The sequence below is a fragment of the Poromitra crassiceps genome (genome assembly GCF_964638095.1).
Source record: "Poromitra crassiceps genome assembly, chromosome: 10".
Taxonomy (NCBI): domain Eukaryota; kingdom Metazoa; phylum Chordata; class Actinopteri; order Beryciformes; family Melamphaidae; genus Poromitra; species Poromitra crassiceps.
Window position 1 is genome coordinate 36976114 of NC_139631.1, and position 24092 is coordinate 37000205.

The 24092-nt window shown below is 43.9% G+C and overlaps 1 protein-coding gene across 1 annotated transcript; it reads left to right on the forward strand.

Moving 5' to 3' along the window:
- Nucleotides 1–3258: 3258 nt before the first annotated feature.
- On the forward strand, nt 3259–23740 carry noxa1 (NADPH oxidase activator 1). The gene is made up of 16 exons (XM_083643847.1): nt 3259–3346; nt 4887–5061; nt 5909–5991; nt 6091–6199; nt 8007–8141; nt 9729–9836; nt 10887–10946; nt 13133–13179; nt 13396–13534; nt 15030–15095; nt 15350–15437; nt 16128–16240; nt 20881–21047; nt 22206–22314; nt 22754–22877; nt 23104–23740. Exons 2-16 carry the CDS (start codon nt 4888–4890, stop codon nt 23208–23210), a joined length of 1629 nt encoding a protein of 542 aa, XP_083499973.1. The 5' UTR covers nt 3259–3346; nt 4887; the 3' UTR covers nt 23211–23740.
- Nucleotides 23741–24092: the final 352 nt, after the last annotated feature.

A 24092-nucleotide genomic window follows, 5' to 3' on the forward strand; every position in this document is an offset into this window, starting at 1 on the left:
CATCATTCACAAGTTGGAATAAATAAGTGTTCTATCCTTAATTCCATAGATAACATAACTTATAGCAGATGTAAGTTCCGTCAGAAATTCAAGGACACCTGACCTCTCCCCCCTTTCCAGACTTCACTCATGATACATCTTTTCAGAAATGACAGAACAGATTTCTTCCCTCTCATTCAACGATCCTTTTAGGAATGGGTGATGATGCTTCAATAACCAATGATTATTTGGCTGGAATAAACCCATCCCTGTGTCCTTGTAAATGAGCCTGTCTGTGATTAATACATTAAAGTACACAGTCATCTGTATTGAGATATTTGGCAGGGCCACTTATTGTATTTGCCTGTATTATTCTTCTTCCTCCCGGGAAGTTCGACTTCCCATGGATGAAAACTAACCAAACTTTGCACAAAGGTCCAGTCCCATGCCAAACGTCTTTGACACAAATTTGGGGCCAATAGTCCTAACGGTGGCACTACAGCGACCGTCTAAAGTTTAAAACTTAAAAAATTCATAAAAAATCAGGCATACGTGCTACGGCTTTGCAACTTTCACCGAAATGTGCGCCTAAATGAGAGGAAACTTTTGTACAATGCAACCTATGGCCAATTATGAAGTCTAAAGACCGCAAAACTGCAAAAACGAATTAAACCCTACTCCTCCCACATTTTTTCTTCAAACGACACCAAACTTCAGCATCTGCATCAGTAGACTGTTCTACACAAAAGTATCTTAACAGATTTTCGATCGGTCAGAAATTGAGCTCACAGTGCATCAAAACGTTGAATTCTGGCCCCGTGTATAGCCTAATTACCTTAATTACCTATGGCAATTAGGTTGTATTTGTGATGTCATCAGTCAGTCAAGCAATTGTGATGCCATCACTGATGTCACTCGAGCAATTGTGATGTCATAATAGCTCAAAGCCTTGAGACTTGCCCAGCCACGACCCATTGCTGCGCAGCAGCCACTTTTTTGGCGCGTAATAACTCCCACAATTTCTGCGCCACATAGACATGCCCGAACTCAAAACATGCGGCTTATTGAGGACAGGTGTGCTATGACTTTTCTAAGGGTTTGGTCAAGCGGTTTGGCACTTCTTTTGAATGGACCCAGACCCGGCCGGGTCCGGGTCGGAACCTCGGGTATTCGGGGGGTCGGGCATACCCGAAGACCTCTAGCTCAAAGCCTTGAGACTTGCCCGGGCACGACCCATTGCTGCGCAGCAGCTATAATTTTTATTTTGTTTTTCAAAATATTTTAAGATTTCCAGAAAGTACAAAAACAGGCAAAATACATCATAGGAAAAACATTCTAAAGTTAATATTCACAGTTACAAGATGAGAACATTTGATATAGGCTAAGCTGCTAAATACAACAGGATGATAAAGGACCCTATAACTCTCCCTCTACCACTAAAAGGAGGAGAGGTGAGTCAAGTGTCAGGGGATTGAGTGTGTCATCTCATAGGCTCCAGATTACCTGTGGAGAGAGAGAAAAATTAATAAACATATGACAAAAAACAGCTCAAATCCCGTGTCACATTAAGGCCAAAAAGTTCAATGGCGTTCTATTCAAATATCCAAAATGCCTCGTCTTAAAATTGAGAGGCACACTGTATGTATGTATGTATGTATATATATATATATATATATATATATATATATATATATATATATATATATATATATATATATAAATAAACACGTTTGTGTGTGTGTGTGTGTGTGTGTGTGTGTGTGTGTGTGTGTGTGTGTGTGTGTGTGTGTGTGTGTATAGGCTTATGCTATAGGCTTCTCTTAAAAAGGAAGTTATATATAGATACTATAACTTCCTTTTGAAGAGAAGCCTTCAGGAAAGCAGACTAGAGATTTTCCTTCCAACTTCCTTCTCTGAAACACATGGTTGTAAAATCAGGTCAAAGGTCGCTCATTCAGTATTTCCTAGTCATTCCACGTCAATGTGCCATGACATCATCTGTCTACAGTGAGTCACCATAATAGTGACTCAGCATAATATTGCCATATAGACCTAGCACAATCTTGGCACTTTGTTTTAACCTGCTTGGAGGACCAGATGGGAGACGTTTTTTCACAGGAAAATACTACTATACTAATCTGTGATTGACAACTCACCTGACACTATGGGAATTGCCCTGATACACGAGTATGATTGCTGTGAATTCAGTTGCAATAGATACTCCCAATGGGGAAGCATGTGCAGTAATGGCAGAATGATGTTCAAAGTGAGTTCAGATTAAACTCGATTGGGGGAACTTAGGTTGATACAGCAGCAAAATAAAGGGATTCAGCACAGAGTAACAGATAAGCAGTAAAAAACTGTACAATGCTTGTTTAAATATGGAAATCTAAATTAGAAATGTGTTAAAACCAGAATTGGATAGGACAGCAGGCAGACAGGAAAGGTGGGGAGAGAGAGAGGCTATGACATGCGGACCACGGGTCAGATTCGAACCCGGGTCGGCTGCGCAAAGGACTAACTAAAGCCTACCAGGTGAGCCACCAAATTACATTTTTATTTGATCGAAGAGAACATAGTGGAGGGATATAATTTAGCAGAGTTAGTTCCTGTCTAGGAGACCACATCTAGCCTACTTTTATTTTTTAAAACACACATTTGAGTGTAAACCAAGAATAGAGATGCAAAATGAGGACAGACCCATTACAGCTTGTTGAATCTGTTCACCAACGTGTTTTCAGTTTTCAGGGTATTTCTCATGGTCTCGTTCAAACACTACACACACACACTGCTCCAGCTGCATCTGATCTTGGTGATTAGTTTAGTTTCTGGTTTTCATGGTGGTGGTCAAGTCCAAATAACCCCCCCCATGTTAAAACTAGAGTTGAATACTGCTGTAGGGCAGGCAGGTTAACCCAAAGAAACAGAGACATTGATAAACAATCAACCACATTAACAATATACTTACTTGCTACACAGTAAGAGGTTGGCCTAATTAACTTCAGGTGTATTTGAGTGTATTTGAGGACTAGGCCCAGACAGGTATAGCCGGGTGATTTATATAACAGAGATGTGTGCTCACCCAGGCCTGTTGCAGGGGTGTATAGTAGTGTACGTGCTGTAGTGAGTGCCTCTCCCCCGGGGAATTCCTCTGGCTGGGTGCCCTGCTCAGGTCCTATCTGGGGAATGTGGATGGAGGACTTCCTTGTAGCAGCAGGGTGGAGATTCCTGGCCAGCCTGTTTCAGCCTAACTCAGCCTTCACTTCCTCGTTGGCAGAGCAAGCGACGGGCAGCAGGTATCAAGGTGGACCTGCACACTGGGACTGACTGAACTCTCACTAACTACTACGCCGTTCCAGAGCAGAAGGTAAGCACTGCTCATGCAGGAGATTGAAAACGTATATATTTTTTTAAAGTGCTCAGATGATATGATTTGAATAACATCTCCCAGGTAGGAAATGTGTGAGGTACAAGGAAGTACTTCCAGTAAAATGATGCTGCTGCATGCGACTTGACTTGTCCTTGCAAAAAATGACTTGTGAGCACAAGTCTTTGAGCTATAGTGCAAGTCTCAAGTCTTTGAGCTATTAGTGCAAGGCAAGTCTCAAGTCTTTAGTCACAAGTCCAAGGGAAATCTCTTACACATGAGCGTTCTATCATCTGCTGGGTGTCATCCCATCTGCTTAGGCCATGTTCAGACTAGGAGGCCAAATCTGATTTGTGAACTTTAGTGACCTATTATTAATGACTTTATCCAGATTGGTTTTATGAGTCTGGACGCTCCAAGTCACTTGTCCCAAACTACATAATGGAGGTAGTTTCCAATCTGCTTCAAATGGGCTTTCGACTGATGTGTCTTCAGTGCGGACGCGCATATTCACCAAATCTGATTTGTACGTATATTTGTGGCAGTGTGGACACACTCCCAAATCAGATTTGGGAAACCAATCAAGATAATGATGATTAATGACTTTATCAGCAAATCGAATTTGCCTGTAATGTGAACATGGCCTAGACCACTGCATAGCTAAAACTATTCAAAGCATGTACTGTATTATCCGGACTCCTTTATCTATTAGCCATACACTATGAGCCTTGATTAGTTGAAATTATTATTAGTAGCCTAGACCTTTCCTTAATGTTAATACACACAAAAATAAAGATTGTTCACACGTCCCAAACCTTAATTCCAAGTCAAGTCTCAAGTCTTTTTGAGGACGAGTCTCAAGTCACTGTGTGTGTGACTTAAGTGTGACTCAAGTCCAAGTCTCAAGTCTCAAGTCCAAGTCCCCATCTGTCTCCAGGTTGTTGTCAGTCTGCGTTTTTTTCCATGCAAATAATATTTAAATTAATGTATATGTAAAGTGCATTACTTTGTATTCATTTTGAAATTGTTATGGTTTGGTGTAAGATGTAATATAGAATGCACATAACTTGAAACTCAATCATCTTCTTAATTGGTTTACTGAAGTACTTTATTTCAAAGTGATTTAAAAAATAAACAAAAGTAGATCAAACTAGGCTTGCTTGTCTCAGTATTTGTAACTGCAGTCAAACGTGACATGGGGATGGAAGAAAATGGACTTGGACTGTCATACATATAAATTATTCCAATCTTAAAGAAATAACTCTATAAATAACATAAAGCACTTGTCAATGCACTAAGTGCTTTAATTAAACAATAAATAAAAAAATAAGCAACAATACAATAAAAGACAGAATAATTAAAGTGATAAAAAAAAGCAAAAAAAAAAAGTCTTCAAATCCCTTAAAATAGTCTGTTATTGAATGAATGATTCATTAAAAAAAAATGGATGGCCTCAATCATTTAACAGCAGTATGTGTCACACAGTGCGTTATTGTGCAGGATGCTGTACATGGTGTGTGTGTTCTTGTCCTGTGTGCAGGATGCTGTACACTGAGTTGCTGCGGTTGTGGGACGAGGCGGTGAAGGCCTATGACGCTAAGGACTGGACGGGCGCTCTGGCCAAGCTGGAACAGATCACAGAGCCCACGTCCCGCACACTCTGGATCACCGCCTCTGCCCACCTCGCCCTGGGACAGCTGGAGCCCGCCCTGCAGGTAGGTAGGTGTGCGAGCGTGTGTGTGTGTGTGTGTACAATTGGCCGCGTCTGCGGGTGGGAAGCTGGTGCGGTACGGGAGGCACATAAAGGATGCCAACTGCCGTAGCGTAAAACACCACAGAAGACTGACCATTCCTGACTGAATGAATGAATGAATGAATGCATGACTCACCCAAAAAAGCCTTCTCTTGACCACGTGGTTACATTTGTCATTAATCAAGTTTTAAAAGGACCGCTCGCCCTAAAATCCAAAATACATATTTTTCCCTCTCACCTGTAGTGCTATTTATCCATCTATATCGTTTTGTGTTGCCTGAGTTTTGGAGATATCGGAGATATCTTCTCTCCAATACAATGGGAACTGGATGGCACTCGCCTTGTGGTGCTCGAAGCACCAAAAAAATACATTTGAAAAACTCAACAGCATTGTCTCGTTCCAGAAATCATGGCCCGGTTACTGAAGATAATCCACAGACTTTCATGGGATCCTTGCTTTATCAGTGTCATGTATTGTCTTGTTTCTTGTTTTGTTTTTGGATGTGTACAAAGTACAGCTTGTTTGCAGTATTCATGCCTTAAATTGCCCCTTGCGGGAATAATAAAGTTTTTTGAATTGAATTGAATTGAATTGCGCTTTGTTGTACATCGTTGTGCATTAGTAGCATAGTGGTGAGAGAGCGTCTTCTAGAAGCAGAATATCTCAAGACGTTGAACTGTACCTGCATCGTAACTCAGTCTGGATAAGAGTATTTTCTGAATGTCTACAATGTGAATGTAATGCATGTCTGTGTGTCCCACCTGAAATGCCCCCCCCCCCCCCCCCCCCCCCAATCTGTCATGTCCAGGCCTTGGACCAGACCATCGCCAGGGACGAACGTCTTGCCGTTGGTTTCTTCCAGAGGGCCGCAGTACAGATGCAGGTCGACAGGTATGTATCCCATCATCACCAAACTGTCTTTGATGAGATTTCTATTCATTCATCCAGCCTCACAGTCCATCTCTTCCTCTGTTTTTGTCGTTTTTCCAGCTTGGAGGACGCTCTGTCCGATTGCATCTGGGCTCAGAAACACATGAGGGGGAACCTGGTTATCGACTACAGACAACTGGGCCTGCGATACAAACTGCACAGCTGGCAGGTCTGACACTCCGTCTCCCACACACGCCATTTCTTAACTAAGTGGCCACACACATTTATACAAGGAAACGCCAACTTATACAAGGAAACGCCAACTTATACAAGGAAACGCCAACATACATTTATACAAGGAAACACCAGTCACACATGCCTTCCTTTTATTACCAAGCTTCTAAAAAAAGAAGGAAGAAATCCAATATGAGTTCTGTCAGAGCTGACGAGGTCCGTCAGAGCTGACGAGGTCCATCAGAGCTGACGAGATCCGTCAGAGCTGACGAGATCCGTCAGAGCTGACGAGGTCCGTCAGAGCTGACGAGGTCCGTCAGAGCTGACGAGGTCCGTCAGAGCTGACGAGATCCGTCAGAGCTGACGAGGTCCGCCAGAGCTGACGAGATCCGTCAGAGCTGACGAGATCCGTCAGAGCTGACGAGGTCCGCCAGAGCTGACGAGGTCCGTCAGAGCTGACGAGGTCCGCCAGAGCTGACGAGGTCCGTCAGAGCTGACGAGGTCCGCCAGAGCTGACGAGGTCCGTCAGAGCTGACGAGGTCCGTCAGAGCTGACGAGATCCGTCAGAGCTGACGAGATCCGTCAGAGCTGACGAGGTCCGTCAGAGCTGACGAGATCCGCCAGAGCTGACGAGATCCGTCAGAGCTGACGAGGTCCGCCAGAGCTGACGAGGTCCGTCAGAGCTGACGAGGTCCGCCAGAGCTGACGAGGTCCGTCAGAGCTGACGAGGTCCGCCAGAGCTGACGAGGTCCGTCAGAGCTGACGAGATCCGTCAGCGAGGTCCGTCAGAGCTGACGAGGTCCGCCAGAGCTGACGAGATCCGCCAGAGCTGACGAGATCCATCAGAGCTGACGAGGTCCGTCAGAGCTGACGAGATCCGTCAGAGCTGAGAAATGGAAAGAATCACTTTCATGTCAATGACTCCATTGTGCAGTTCAAATGCCACATGCTGTACACACCTGGGAACTAACAAAGCCTCATTTGATGGAGGCAGAAGAAGAGGTTGCACAATATCACATATTTCTCACAGTACAGATAAGACACAACAGCTTCCCAGAGAATATGCACCTGTGGCTGCATCCTCTCAGTAAGGTTTCACTTCTCACCTGTGCTTTAGTACAGAGGAATATGGACCTGAATCCTTGTCATGTTTTGGAAAGTAAGCTAACTAATTAGAGATCCAATTGACCATTTTTGTGGAAAACAACATTTACATGGGTTTCACATGTAAACATGTTTAATGTAATCACATAGGTTTTACATGGGAATTTAGTTACATGGGTTTCACACATTTCACATGTGAAAATGTTCCAAAACCACATGCTGTTCCACATGTTTTCACATGTGAAATTTAACATGTTTTCACATGTTTCACATGTGAAATTTCATATAAAAAAATCATGTGCATCGCACATGTTAAGTTAATGTCCTTTTTCTGTAAGGGAGGGTTTGCAACTTGCAGTCCATTTAGGTGTTCCAGTACTGGGGCCCTCATTAATGTTTGGTTGCACCCCTGTTTACCCTGCCTTTTAGACACAAAATGGCTGTTGTGAAAAAGGCCAATAGAAATGTCTTGGTAAGATGTAATATACCACTATGCTAAATACTGGAATAATAATACTGCTTTGTCATTGGCGTTTTGTTTTGTTTGAGAATGAAGCTTTTTAGCCTTCATCGATCAAATGTGTTGCAATACTGTCTGGATGTGTACCAGGGGTTATAATATAGATAATGAGTAAAGGTCTGGATGTGTACCAGGTGTTATAATATAGATAATGAGTAAAGGTCTGGATGTGTACCAGGTGCTATATAATGCAGCAGCGGTGTACTGTCGGATGGGCCAGTGGGAGCAGGCCAGGGAGGTGCTGCTGTCCGCCTCCCAGGAGAGAGGAGGGGGTCGAGGGGGGAATGTGGAGCTGGCTTTGGACAGTGTCTTGGTGAGTATCGAAGTGTGTGTGTGTGTGTGTCTTTGTATCACAGTCTTTAGCAGGGGTTAAAGTGGGATTTGGCAGGTGGGGGAACCCTGTTTCCGGGGAGGGGGTCCGGGGGCGACATTTCCATCTTCGAATGACAGTGTTTTATGTAGTTGTATTTTCCTTCCAACTACCCGCACTCATATTGGCTGAGTTTCCCAACAAAGAAGCTTCTTAAGAGAAGCTTCTTAAGGAGCAAACGCCTTCTTAACAGAAGAGAAGAAGAAAAAAAAATGCTCTTAAGAAGCATCTTAACTGGAGCTGTCCACCATCTTGATGTGAGAGGTCCTCTGCGGCCCACTAGATGGCACTCTGAGCCCACCAGTGGGCCACGACCCAGTGGTTGAGAAACACTGTTGTAGAATAACCTAATCGTGGTCATGTTAAACAAGAACTTCTTCTATTAAACATTATTTATTTCAGACATGGACTGCAGTTCAAATTGCTTTATATACACAGCATACAACAAAATTGCGAGAAACACTACAGAATTTAAGCGACCTTGGGTTCTGTGAAAGGTGCTATATAAATCCACAAGATTCTTATTATAAAAGGAATTCATTCTGGTTAGAGGAATATAGCCTACGGTCAAACATTTAAAACACAAGTAACCATACATACAGGGGAGATTTTCAAGTGTTCCCCAATTTTAAACACTAAAGGCTGCATGAAAGAAAGGAAAAAGGGAAAAACACAAGAGGAACAGTGGACACAAGTATCTCCTTTTGCCTGACGCGGCTGGATCTGCCAGTGTTTCGTCATTAAGAAGGTGTTAAGAAGGCTCCAGACCCTTCTTACAAAACCTTCTTAACGAAAGATCATCTTAGTGCTAAGAATCTTTTGGGAAACGCAGCCTTCTTAACGGAAGATAATTTTAGGCTAAGAAGCAATCGGGAAACGCGTTGGCTTCGTTGGCTTCTTACGGGAGCCTTAAGAAGGGTCAAAGAAGCTTCTTAGCGCTAAGAAGCTTTTGGGAAACGCATGCTTTCGTAACGAAAGATCATCTTAGGCTAAGAAGCAATTGGGAAACGCGTTTGCTTCTTAAGGGGGCCTTAAGAACGGTTAAAGAAGCTTCTTAGCGCTAAGAAGCTTTTGGGAAACCCAGCCATTATTATTTGGTTTCTAGTCATTTATTTTTTTGGTGCACTGGTCCTTTTTGAGTGATAATGCAGTTGCGACCCACTTTAACCGCTGGTCTTTAGCACTTTGGGAAATTGCATGGGGATCTATTGCAGTCTGGATGCAAGCCTACCTAGACAGATGAGTTTAACTTTACAGTGAAGGTAGTAATGAGGTAGGCTTATGTTAATGAGGTAGCCTTATGTTAATGAGGTATGCTTATATTAATGAGGTTTAAATTAGGGTCAGGGTAGCAGGGATAAGGCTTTGAGAGTGATTATAAAGGTCTGTCTTAACAACTTGTGTGTGTGTGTGTGTGTGTGTGTGTGTGTGTGTGTGTGTGTGTGTGTGTGTGTGTGTGTGTGTGTGTGTGTGTGTGTGTGTGTGTGTGTGTGTGTGTGTGTGTGTGTGTGTGTGTGTGTGTCCGTCCAGAGGGGGGAGCTCCTGGCTCCTCTCCTGGTGCCTGAAGGGGATGTGTTTCGACCCAGGAAACAGGATGTGGAGCAGCTCCAACAGAGAGACTTCCTGGGAAAAGCAAAGGTACAGCATCCCCCTGTCCATTGTAGCCGACACGCCTGCTGTGTGTGTCGAGGTGCTAAGAGATGTGGCACTCACCACACCCTTTGCCTATAAGTGAATCCAAATGAGTGTGAACGTTTCGCAAATAATACTTTCTGCAAACCACAGATACGATATGTTGAATCTCAACGTTTGGGAATCAAAAATACGCTCCCGCATATCAATATATCAACAAGTCCACCATCCACAGGAGTGCTTCCGATGCAAATTTGAAAATGTCTGTTAATTTGAAAACTTTTTATTTTTATTTTTTATATTTTTTTCAGATTTTTTTTATCCCATTTTTATCCCCCGTTAGTGCTCATTTTAATTTATGCTGGTTGCTGCTGCACCCTCTGCCAATCTGGGTAGAGCCGAAACTGGCTCCATGCTTCCTGGGCATGGGCAGTTAGGGGGACAGGGGAAGCTTCACCGGTAGGACATGGCACGTGGGAGGATCACGCTATTCCAACGAGTTCCCCTCCCTCCGAACAGGCGCCCCTAACGACCAGAGGAGGCACCACATCAGCGACCAGGATATTGCATGTTTTAGTGAGGGGTTCATATATGAAGGAAACCCCCAGGGGGCATGGAGAACATGCAAACTCCACACAGAAAGGCCCTTTTGACGACCCCCCCCCCCCCCCCCCCGGGTGGCGGGCACTCGAGGACATGCGGACGGGCACGCACTCCTTCAGCGCTCACAGCGTCCCAGGTGGGAATCGAACCCAGGACCTTCTAGCTGTGAGGCGACAGCGCTTACCACTGCAACACCAATTTAATTAATTAATTTGAAAACTTTAAGCAAATAAAAGAACTTAGGTTGTGGTTCACAAGCGTTGAGATTCAACAGAATATAGGCCTAGACCTTCTCTGAATATATATAATACCCCTCTTCTGAAACAAATGCTCTGATTACATACAAAACAAATAGACACTAATATTGGTAATTAACCTAACATCTAGAGACGTGTGTAGGATTCCTGGATTGACTATAGACGCTAAGTTGGTCTGACTGTCTCCTACTTTCAGGTGATTTCCTCCATGATCCCCAATGATGACTTTGGAGGCTTTGAGCCGCTGAGGCTGCAGGTGAGGCTGAGCAGAGTTACTAACGGTGTCTTCTCCTGACCATCTGTCTCTCTGTCCTCAACATGTTGTCGGTCATGTCTTCTCCTGACCATCTGTCTCTCTGTCCTCTCAACATGTTGTCAGTCATGTCTTCTCCTGACCATCTGTCTCTCTGTCCTCTCAACATGTTGTCAGTTATGTCTTGTCCTGACCGTCTGTCTCTCTGTCCTATCAACATGTTGTCAGTCATGTCTTCTCCTGACCATCTGTCTCTCTGTCCTATCAACATGTTGTCAGTCATGTCTTCTCCTGACCGTCTGTCTCTCTGTCCTATCAACATGTTGTCAGTCATGTCTTCTCCTGACCGTCTGTCTCTCTGTCCTCTCAACTTGTTGTCAGTCATGTCTTCTCCTGACCATCTGTCTCTCTGTCCTATCAACATGTTGTCAGTCATGTCTTCTCCTGACCGTCTGTCTCTCTGTCCTCTCAACATGTTGTCAGTCATGTCTTCTCTTGACGTCTGTCTCTCTGTCCTCAACATGTTTTCAGTCATGTCTTCTCCTGACCGTTTGTCTCTCTGTCCTCTCAACATGTTGTCAGTCATGTCTTCTCCTGACCGTCTGTCTCTCTGTCCTCTCAACTTGTTGTCAGTCATGTCTTCTCCTGACCATCTGTCTCTCTGTCCTATCAACATGTTGTCAGTCATGTCTTCTCCTGACCGTCTGTCTCTCTGTCCTCTCAACATGTTGTCAGTCATGTCTTCTCCTGACCGTCTGTCTCTCTGTCCTCTCACCATCTTGTCGGTCATGTCTTCTCCTGACTGTCTCTCTGTCCTCTCAACATGTTGTCAGTCATGTCTTCTCTTGACGTCTGTCTCTCTGTCCTCAACATGTTTTCAGTCATGTCTTCTCCTGACCGTCTGTCTCTCTGTCCTCTCAACATGTTGTCAGTCATGTCTTCTCCTGACCGTCTGTCTCTCTGTCCTCTCAACATGTTGTCAGTCATGTCTTCTCCTGACCGTCTGTCTCTCTGTCCTCTCAACATGTTGTCGGTCATGTCTTCTCCTGACCGTCTGTCTCTCTGTCCTCTCAACATGTTGTCGGTCATGTCTTCTCCTGACCGTCTGTCTCCCTGGCCTCTCAACATGTTGTCAGTCATGTCTTCTCCTGACTGTCTGTCTCTCTGTCCTCTCAACATGTTGTCAGTCATGTCTTCTCCTGACTGTCTGTCTCTCTGTCCTCTCACCATCTTGTCGGTCATGTCTTCTCCTGACCGTCTGTCTCTCTGTCCTCAACATGTTGTCAGTCATGTCTTCTCCTGACCGTCTGTCTCTCTGTCCTCTCACCATCTTGTCGGTCATGTCTTCTCCTGACCGTCTGTCTCTCTGTCCTCTCAACATGTTGTCGGTCATGTCTTCTCCTGACCGTCTGTCTCTCTGTCCTCTCAACATGTTGTCAGTCATGTCTTCTCCTGACCACCTGTCTCTCTGTCCTCTCAACATGTTGTCGGTCATGTCTTCTCCTGACGTCTGTCTCTCTGTCCTCAACATGTTGTCAGTCATGTCTTCTCCTGACCGTCTGTCTCTCTGTCCTCTCACCATCTTGTCGGTCATGTCTTCTCCTGACCGTCTGTCTCTCTGTCCTCTCAACATGTTGTCAGTCATGTCTTCTCCTGACCATCTGTCTCTGTCTTCTCACCATCTTGTCGGTCATGTCTTCTCCTGACCGTCTGTCTCTCTGTCCTCTCAACATGTTGTCAGTCATGTCTTCTCCTGACCATCTGTCTCTCTGTCCTCTCAACATGTTGTCAGTCATGTCTTCTCCTGACCGTCTGTCTCTCTGTCCTCTCAACATGTTGTCAGTCATGTCTTCTCCTGACCGTCTGTCTCTCTGTCCTCTCAACATGTTGTCAGTCATGTCTTCTCCTGACCGTCTGTCTCTCTGTCCTCTCAACATGTTGTCAGTCATGTCTTCTCCTGACCATCTGTGTCTCTGTCTTCTCACTATCTTGTCGGTCATGTCTTCTCCTGACCGTCTGTCTCTCTGTCCTCTCAACATGTTGTCAGTCATGTCTTCTGACAGTCTGTCTCTGTGTCCTCTCAACATGTTGTCAGTCATGTCTTCTCCTGACCGTCTGTCTCTCTGTCTTCTCACCATCTTGTCGGTCATGTCTTCTCCTGACCGTCTGTCTCTCTGTCTTCTCAACAGAAACCTGGCTTCTATGAGCCCAAGGTGGAAGGAGCTCTGTCACCAAGGTGAAATATACATTACAAACATGGAAACAAAACCATTACCTAATGCATTTATTAACACATGGTTAAACATGAATAACAACATTAACAAAGATTAGTTCATGTTAAATGGACATGAACAAATGCATTAATTAATGTTGTTATACATACTAACCCTAACCCTAACCCTACAGCAGCTTGTGGATGTGTGACTGATTTGATTTCTTCACTTCCTGTTAGGGACACGCGTTACATGCGTATGCGGGTCCCTTACATGTCTCGCGGCCCCGGTCAGCTGACGGTGCCGGGGGGCGCCATGGTCTTCATATTCAGCGAGGAGGACCGGGACGGTATGGCAAACGTCATACACGACGGACAGGTGGGAAGGAGGGACAGCTGCTGCTTATATAATGAGCCAAACGTACAGGATCGTTTTCATGAAAACAATGTCAATAGTTCAGTGGAATCAGGGGGCCCGTTCCAATACCCATACTTCCATACTATTTAGTAGGCAAAAAAAGAATTAGTATGTCCCAATACATAGTATGTCAGATGCAGTATGCCAAGAGTACCAGGATGTTGTACTACATCAGCTCCTATTTCGGAGTATGGATCGATGCATGCTGCGCCAGCCAATCTTCCCCACAATCCTTTGCGCAGCGGAAGTTACGTCTTCTTCTTCTTCTAATGTTTTATGGCGGTTGGCAAACAACTTTTTGTGCATTACCGCCACCTACTGGAGTTACGTCGCACTGAGCTGCGTGTATAATCCACGCCCACCTCCATGACGCCGTGAACACGTCAATAACTATGATAAAAACACTGACAGAAATATGCACGTTATTATACTGTTAAGAATGAGACTGCATGTAAGTATCATCACATCAGTTTATTAGAAACAACAACATACATTACAATATAACAGCAATTTGTTTATTTGATTGTCTGTTCCAATTTTGTAAATGCTTAGTCTGAATTTTTTGTATAATATACTGTTTGTTATTGCCAGACTTTGTTTATTGAAAAAAAAAAAATCAAATGTGGCGCTGCGGACGTCGGCGGAAGTGAGCAAGAGGTCGGAGTTCAGGAAGCTCACGTGACGACAGATGTACTGTAGTGTGTCCCAATAGTATGCATTTTGCATGCATGCTACACACTACAATCCATACTTTGTGAGGGCAGCGGCAGTACATACTACAAGAAAGAAGTACAAGTATGGGTATTGGAACGCAGCAAGTGTTTCTGCAGGAGAAAAGTCTTGAAATGTCTTAAAGGAATAGTTCACCCAAAAATGAAAGTGACACACAGGGAGGTTGCCAGCACAACTTCATAGCCGCCTCCTCCAAAACAGCTGAAGTCAATGGGGACCTTCTTCAGAGTTCCAAAACACAAACAGCCAAACGATCACACTGTGAATAGAAAGATCTACACAGCATTATTTATTGCGAATCAATCAGCTGTAGTTCAGATTTGCACTCAATTATATTGTAAATATAATATAGGTCTTTTTGGAACTCTGAAGAACTGGTCCCCACTGACATCAGTTGTTTTGAAGAAGGCAGCTATGGAGTTGTGCTGGCAACCTGTGTGGTATGAGGGTGAGTAGATGATGACATGAAATTAATTTTAATTAGTATCAAAAGTTAAATGTGACATTTTGAATTTTTTGTAGTGATCTTTGATTTCTTTCTACTTGGAACTAAAAAAGCTCTTGCGTCTTAAAGTAACTTGTTGAAACCTTTGCAAGAAACCAAACCAATGGCTGTATATGCTATAACATCAGAAGTGGCTAATGAAAAATCTTTATGTTTAGCTCTCGATGCTTCTGTCAGGTAGTGTTGGCGTCTCATTTCTACTTCTGGATCTTTTTTCAGAGAGGCCTTCTGCCCATGGCGCTGCTCGAGCCAGCAGACGTCAAGGCAGTCAAAGGCAAAAAGAATGTAAGTCCCTTCACTGCTGCGACTCTTTGGCTTGGCTTTGAGATACTTCAGGTTCACGCGGGTTGCACTCAAATTCACTGCTGCTTTGAAAGCCTTTCGACCGACAGTTACAAAATCGCTCAGTTATCTTCGACACAAAATATGTGTCATGGTGTTGGAGCCATAATTAGCCATAGTTATTGATAAGTCAATACGTCAATACACTTAAGATTGTTTTTTTTTTTTTCATTTTTCTGTCTTGACTTCTTCCACAGAGGGTCCCGAGTGGGATCCCCCTCCCACCAGGCCTCAAGCCGCCCACTCGCCCGGAGACCCAGTCCAGCCCCGCAGCTCCTCCTCGGGGTACGTGAGTCACATCACTGCGCAAAACACCCCAGAATCCAGAGATGTTTTTGCCCATATTTTTCAAATCATAACCCATATATCTGTGTTGGAAACTCTCCGATCACAGAACAGAGGAGATTTCGTATCAGGAGCACATCTTGAATCGCTATGGGAAGTGTCATACTACCAGAATCTGGATTCCTGATATTTTCCTCATTTGACAGAATCTGGATTCCTGATTTGACTCATGCCATATTTTGAATCCCCAGCACATAACATATGAGATATTTATGTTAATATCTGGAAAGTGATATGTGTGGTATCAGTTGCAGGAAACTTTGGGATAAATGTAAATAAAAAAATGTAAAACCGAAAACTGCAAATGCAAAAAAACAACATTCCTCCTTTGTCTACGGTCTCTAATATCTTCAGGGGGAAAGGATCTTCTCAACCATTATACCAGATCATTGCTCCTCCTCGCTGTTTGTTGCTTGTGCTGTATTCAAATTACCTTTGTCATTCCAAAATAATACAAAAATATTCCAAGTAAAATACATTCCCAAAACAATAGAATTGTATCATTTGCAGGGTGGAAAAGCCTCTGAACCAGCTTTGATTTTGAACAAAAGTACAATATTGGCAAACTCATATCAGTCTACTTTGTGTTTTGTATGTAATCAGACTGTTGGACATGCGTTCTCTCTCCAGGGCGTTTCGTCATGGACACTCCACCTCTGTCCTACACCACCCTGCCCCCCCTGCTGGTCACAGAGCCACCCAAGTACAACTACCCCAACAAGGCCAGCAGCCCCATCCAGCAGGTACCTCTTTGTAAAAGCCAGATTTCTCTGCCTCTCGTCTGGGTTATTTTCCTCCAAGCTCCGGCTCGTGACACACAACGGTCTACCACAGTTTCCTCACACATCTAAATGCAGTGTTGGGCAAGTTACTGAAAATTAGTAATTATAAGTTACTTGTCTCAAAAAGTAATTTAATTGCTTTAAAACTACTGCATAATAAAAGTAATTAGTTACTATCATGGAAGGTAACTTTGTGTTACTTTTTGCCTACTCAAGGTCATTAGTCTCTGGGGCTTATAGCCTACTCAAGGTCATTAGGCTCTGGGGCTTATAGCTTACTCAAGGTCATTAGCCTCTGGGGCTTATAGCCTACTCAAGGTCATTATGGTCTGGGGCTTATAGCCTACTCAAGGTCATTAGCCTCTAGGCGGGCTTATAGCTTACTCAAGGTTATTAACCTCTGGGGCTTATAGCCTACTCAAGGTCATTAGCCTCTGGGGCTTATAGCCTACTAAACGTCATTAGCCTCTAGGGCTTATAGCCTACTCAATGTAATTTACCTCTGGGGCTTATAGCCTACTCAAGGTCATTCGCCTCTGGGGCTTATAACCTACTCAAGGTCATTCGCCTCTGGGGCTTATAGCCTACTCAATATCATTAGCCTCTGGGGCTTATAGCCTACTCAATGTCATTAGCCTCTGGGGCTTATAGCCTACTCAAGGTTGTTAGCCTCTGGGGCTTATAACCTACTCAAGGTCATTAGCCTCTGGAGCTTATAACCTACTCAAGGACATTCGCCTCTGGGCCTTATAGTCTACTCAAGGTCATTAGCCCCTGGGGCTTATAGCCTACTCAAGGTCATTAGCCCCTGGGGCTTATAGCCTACTCAAGGTCATTAGCCTCTGGGGCTTATAGCTTACTCAAGGTCATTAGCCCCTGGGGCTTATAGCCTACTCAAGGTCATTAGCCTCTGGGGCTTATAGCTTACTCAAGGTCATTAGCCTCTAGGGCTTATAGCTTACTCAAGGTCAATAGCCTCTGGGGCTTATAGCTTACTCAAGGTCATTAGCCTCTGGGGCTCGGCTGCAGCGTGTGGGGCCTTTTTCCTGTGCAGGTAGGTGGCGTCTCTCCCCGGACTAGGTCTGATGATCATAAACCACATAATCCTCTGAAGTTGTCCGCTATTTTCACATCCTAAACTAACAAGTAACTTTTGAAATTTCAGTAATTGTAATTTAGTTACTAAATTTGAAAAAGTAATCCGTTAGATTACTACTTACTGCAAAAAGTAGTTAACTACTGTAGTTAGTTATTCCCAACCAGTGTTGGGGGCAACTCATTACAAAAGTACCATATTACATGTAATATATTACTTTCAGCAGTAACTCAGTAATATAACTTATTACCAATAGGTTTTCAGTAATATTATACCAGTTACTTTGTCAAGTAACGCAAGTTACAAATTGAGTTTATTTTTTATTTTTATCAAATCATATATTTAAATGAAGATGCAATCATTTTCTAATCAAATTCTATGTTTTTATCCAAATAAGTTAGTTAATGTACAGGTAGGTGGTATTTCCTGCTTGGCATTGATGCCTGTCGCACCTCCTCCGGTGCCCACGGGTCAGCTGCAGGGTCATCAGCTAGGAAATAAGTTAAAACCAATATAGATGACAATAACACAGGAAATGGATAACATTTAGAATTTTGGACGGTTTACACTGACTTCAAGACGGTTGAAATTATTTTTCGGGATGTTCCGGGGTGGCGACATCATTCTGCTACTGCTGTGATTTTGGTGAAAGCAGGCCCGCCGCACCCCATTACGCAGAGTATGCAGACTGCGTAGGGCATCATGTGACTGAGGGCACAAAAAAAAAAAAAAAATTTTTGGTGCCCTCAGTCAGGCCACTCACTGCACAGCAGGCCAGGCGCCGCCTACTGGTTTACTAGTGTTTTTATTACTTTATTCAGGGTTAAAGTGGGTGCATCTCATTGTAAAATTGGACTCGGCCCAAATCGGGCTTCAAACGGCCCAAATCTGGCTTCAAACAGCCCAAATCTGGCTTCAAACGGCCCAAATTGGGCTTCAAACGGCCCAAATTGGGCTTCAAACAGCCCAAATTCTTCGCCGCCGCCCTTCGGACGCCGGCACGCACGTCGGCCCGTATCGGCCTGGCCTGCTTGGTATCTAATGCCCAGCCTGAATTATGATCCCAGTCCGCCCCTGCTTGCATGTACAGTTTAACAATTGCTTGTTTGCTGACATGTACAGTAATTCTAACAATTGTTTGTTTGCCACATGTAAAGTAATGTGAGATACACTAGTATCGTTCATAATTAATGAATTTGCAGTCTTTCGTTTGACAGTTATTGAAAGTTTTGCGGGGGGGGGGGGGCACCACAAAACAATTACGCTTAGGGCACCCAAATGGCCAGCAGCGGCCCTGGGTGAAAGTAATGTAAACGTAGTGTAAGTAACGAGTTACTCTACACAGACAGTAATATTGTAAAGTAACGTATTACTTTAAAATTATAGTAACTAGTAATACTGTATGTACTATATTGGATTTAGAAAGTAACTTGCCCAACACTGTCTAAATGTAGAGGGATTGTGTGGACTTGTGGATAAAATGCTTTGTAAGGCTTGAACTTGGCGGGGAGACTGTTCATGTGTCCTGATTAAGTCACTACGACGCTCAAGGGAGGGAGGGATCCAGCATTGGGATATAAATAGCATTGGGATATAAATAGCGTTGGGATATAAATACTCGCCAAACTATTGGAGAGTAGCTGCATTGCCGAGTGACCTGAATTATCTTTAAAAGGAAAAACCTCCCTCATGCTCTAAATATCTGCCAGCCTAGCCGGTGATCATGGCAACCCGGGGGAGGGACACCTTAGTTCAGTTAACTACACCATTCCATGGAGGGCATGCTGGTGCAGTGGTAAGCGCTGTCGCCTCACAGCTAGAAGGTCCTGGGTTCGATTCCCACCTGGGACTCTGTGAGCGCTGAAGGAGTGCGTGCCCGTCCGCATGTCCTCGAGTGCCCGCCGCCCGGGTGGGGTCGTCAAAAGGGCCTTTCTGTGTGGAGTTCGCATGTTCTCCCCATGCCCCCTGGGGGTTTCCTTCATATAGGAACCCCACACCAAAACATGCAATATCCTGGTCGCTGATGTGGTGCCTCCTCTGGTCGTTAGGGGCGCCTGTTCGGAGGGAGGGGAACTCGTTGGAATAGCATGATCCTCCCATGTGCTATGTCCTACCGGTGAAGCTTCCCCCGTCAGGTGAAAAGAAGCGGCTGGCTAACTGCCCATGTCTCGGAGGAAGCATGGAGCCAGTTTCGGCTCTCCCCAGATTGGCAGAGGGTGGAGCAGCAACCAGGATAAATACATTAAAATTAGCACTAACGGGGGATAAAAATGGGATAAAAAATCGGTGGGGGGAAATATTTATTTTAAAAAAAAACTACACAATTCCAGGATGTTTGGTAGAGATGTGATGTTGCGGTAGGCTTTTTGTTAATGGGTAGGCTAATGTCACCTTTATTGTCCAAAACTGGAAGAAGAAAGAAAGGGAAAAAATCTCAGTCAAAGGTGAAATTATTAAAATGGGTGTCCATTTAGTATTGTTACCAGGGACACTTTTGTGTTTTTGTGTTGAGAAATGTTAGAGATATGCTTTGATTGTTAAATCTTTTTCAAACCGGAAGAACTACAACTGTGGTTTCACTGAGCAGCGTCCACAAGAATGACCATAGAAATGACAGAAAGCTTGAATGAATCATCATAATAACTAACAATCTAAACATACAGTCACTGAAAGAAGATTATGAAAATTATAAAATGCAAATTTCTCGCTAGAAATGTTATCGAAACACATTTTAATACTGAAACTATCTTCAAATATTGCATTTTCCACTGGGCTTGCACAGGCGCACTGATCGCCCGTGTTGCTGGACATTCATAGGATTATGCATGAAAAATGTTTGTAAGATATCATATCAACCATTTCATGAGAATACATTGACTGAAACCACAGAACTTGAATGGATAAGAATAGTCATTCCCACAAAGAAATGGTTCCAGGACGGTTGGAGTGGCGGCCATTTTTATGTGAATTGTTGGACTCAGTCACTGTCAGCAAATTGGATTTTGGTCTAATTTATTCTGCTTTTAGAGTTGGACTGATAGGGGCTTTTGAAGGCCGATATCTTTGGAAAGCTGCCGACATATAGCTGATTTTTGGTGCTGATATTCAATATCTTTATCAATAAATATATTTTACCATTTTCATCAATTTTTTAGACGATCATATGACACTAAACTCATTGAAATCCATATGACTACTACTTTACTATTACTACTACATGACGGCTATTACTTCTACGCTACTATCACCACCACCACTACTACTATAACATAACACAAGACAATATAATATAGTAACATAACATGCATAGGTCTTCCCATAGACAAGCAGTATAGTATTGACCAATTCTAATAAATAGGTAATCAATCAAATGACATAACCATATGAGATGTTGACCACTGTTATTATTGTTGTTTTGCAATGGAACGCCAATCTAACCCTATGCAGGCTTTAGCTGTACATGTGGTTGTTGTTTTTTAACTACGTTTCCCCACTTTGTTGCCAGTACGCGGAATCAGCCCAGGCGAGCTCAGGTGAGGTGGACTCCATAGTGGTGAAGGTCCACTACAGCTACTCTGTGTCTCTGTCTGTCCCCTTGGACACGCCGCACCATGAGCTCCAGGAACGCATCGCACACACATTGGGCCAGCCAGTCGACCAGCTGCGCCTCAGGTAAACGCAGGCCTGCCTGCCCAAGCCACTTCTGTCGCCTTGAATTTCAACAAGTGATGCTGCACCTCTAAAAATAGCCTCTTCTTTGTCCACCCCGCCCTTTGGGTCTGTCCACTCTCTCTTCCTGCTGCTCTATCTCCAGTGGTTTCATGATCATTTTGGACGATTCATTATCATTTTGCACGATATATCGGCAATCATATAAATATCGGCCGATGTCAGTCATTTTCTTAGGTATCTGCACCAGCAAGATGTTGCAATGTTAATATCGGTTATCGGTATTGGCCCCCCAAAAAAATTACATTGAGAGGATACAATGTGGTAAATCTATGATGTATGGGCTTTTCCAAATATTTTGAAAAGAAATAAATGCATTACTTTTTTCAAATTCAGTGTTTACATGTGTTTTTTAGTATACAAAATTTGATTATCATAGAAAAATGTGTTTTTATACAGATCATTGACATCGGTAAATATCGGTTATCGGCCATAACAGCAATGTTAATATCGGTTATCGTTATCGGCCACATTTTTCATATCGGTGCATCCCTATTTTGGAGAATACGTTGCCCTATATTCAGGAGTTGATACTAAGAAAAACAATAACAACTATGATGTCATCCTCTATGCCTCCGCTGAGTGAGTGAGTGAGTGAGTGAGTGAATGAGTGAGTGAGCAGCTTAGGGTGAAGACAGTTAAGGCATCGAGCCTCACAAAAAGACACTAAGAACCTTGAATGTTGTACTGTTTTTGAACTTTGCTTAAGCCAATGCACCCAAAGTGATCATCAGTGCCTTAGTCACAGGATGCACAGGATCAAAATGCTTTATTGTAATAATCTATTGACACACAGTGTTGACACATGTTTGTAAGATAAGGAGATCAAAGTGATTGTCCCTGTAGGGAAACTTGCCGCAGCACCAAGAACATAAAAACAGTGAAATAACAGTAAAGGGCAGCATAGAAACATAGTGCACACATCATTATCACATCATACAGTCAGTCCTTAGGATGGAGGGTGGGGAAAAAGACAGGGCATCCTCCCTCCCCCTCCCCCCGTCTCATATCCACCAATAGGCTCTCATGTTACCTGTCCTGGTCCCTATCTACACCTCCCCCCCCCCCCCCCCCCCCCGCCCCACCCCTTCTACTCCACAGGTATAAGCAGCATGGCTCCCAGGTGCTGAGTCCTCTGGGCGGGGCGGGGCAGTCAGGCAGCACCCTGCTAGATGTGGCCGAGGCGGGCAGAGCCACCCTGTGGTGCCAGGTAGCGACACAGCGCACGCATGCATGCACACGCTCGCGCACACACACACACACATGCACACACAAAACATATTTACATAATTTTTTTAACCTTTATTTATATAGGAAAAGTTGACAGAAAACAATGCTTGCCAGTCCATTAGGCAAAGGTAGGTGGCTGCCTTGGGCCCTATGGCTAGAGGGCCCCACAAAAGACAAGAATAATTGCCAATATAAACATATTTTTAATCCATTTCAAATAATTTGAAATTCATTCATTCATCAAGGCCTCCTCCTCAGCAGTATTTGGATAGGGAGAAGAAGCGGGTATTACTCATTCTTTCCCCACGCACATTCTCCAACCAGCCGAGGGATTCAAACCGGAGACCTTCCAGTCACTCGTGCAAAAGTACACAGACGTAAAGTCCTAATTAAAAGCTCTCTAAATCCTCTTATTTCAGACAGAAGATCCCCTGGACAACCGTACCATCCTCTACCAGATGGTGGCGCTGTATGACTACGCTGCCGAGGGCCCGGAGGACCTGGAGTTCAGCGAGGGAGACACCATCGACATCCTGGGCGAAGGTGAGGTGCTGCAGTTCAGCCTCCACACCGAAGGACTCGTCAGTGGAATAACAATGAGTTTTGCTTGTCTTCTTGCTTGACCGTTTCATTGTAGAGGCTCTCCCATTGCCCGCCTCTCTCTTCCTCGATCCTGATGTTTATCTCAATGACTCTCTCTCTCTCTCTCTCTCTCTCTCTCTCTCTCTCTCTCTCTCTCTCTCTCTCTCTCTCTCTCTCTCTCTCGTAGTTAACGAGGAGTGGCTGGAGGGACACTGTGCAGGGAATATAGGCATTTTTCCCAGCTGCTTTGCCTACAGGGAAAACCCCAGCATCGATCAGAGCACCATCTTATAGATCCTGTGATATCAATGTAAATGTAACCTGTACATAAATATATCCTGTTTAGTTCTAAATGCTCCATACTACCTTATGAAGAGTCACTGTAAAATGCCTATAATGTTCCTATAGAGAGAGTGTGTGTGTGTGTGTGTGTGTCTGTCTGTCTGTCTGTCTGTCTGTCTGTCTGTCTGTCTGTCTGGCCCTCAATACTTATTTTGACATACCTTACATTATTTCTATCACTAGAATATCCCCCAAAATATTCCTATAGGGGCTTATACATAACCTTATACATATAGTGTGTTTGCCGTCCTCAATAGTGACCTAATAATAAGAATGGTTCTGGAAAGTTCCTATTTGAATATTCTGGAATATAAAAGACACCATTAAGCATTCCTCCACTATTCCTATAAGATTTGCACATGCATTTATATTGTATACTGCTAAAAATGATAATATGACTAATATTGTTCGAATGTATCTACCAGTAAGTAGTTAAAGTTCGGTGATGTACAGCATGTACTCCAGTCAGTCGTCATAAGGTGAACAACAACCAATAAAAAGAAAATGTTTGAAATTAAATGAGTTGGTCAGTTTCTCGTAATGGGCTGTGTGAGCTGTGAGCTGATAACCTGACTCTGCCAGATGGGGGCGGTATTGTTTTCACAACAAGTGTGGCGTTGTGAAAACAATATCGCCCAATATCGCCCCCAACCAGCTCAGTGGCCTTGTGGTCTGAGTGTCCGCCCTGAGACTGGGAGGTCGTGAGTTCAATCCCCGGCCGAGTCATACCAAAGACTATAAAAATGGGACCCATTTGCCTCCCTGCTTGACACTCAGCATCAAAGGGTTGGAATTGGGGGGTTAAATCACCATGTGATTCCCGAGCGCGGCGCA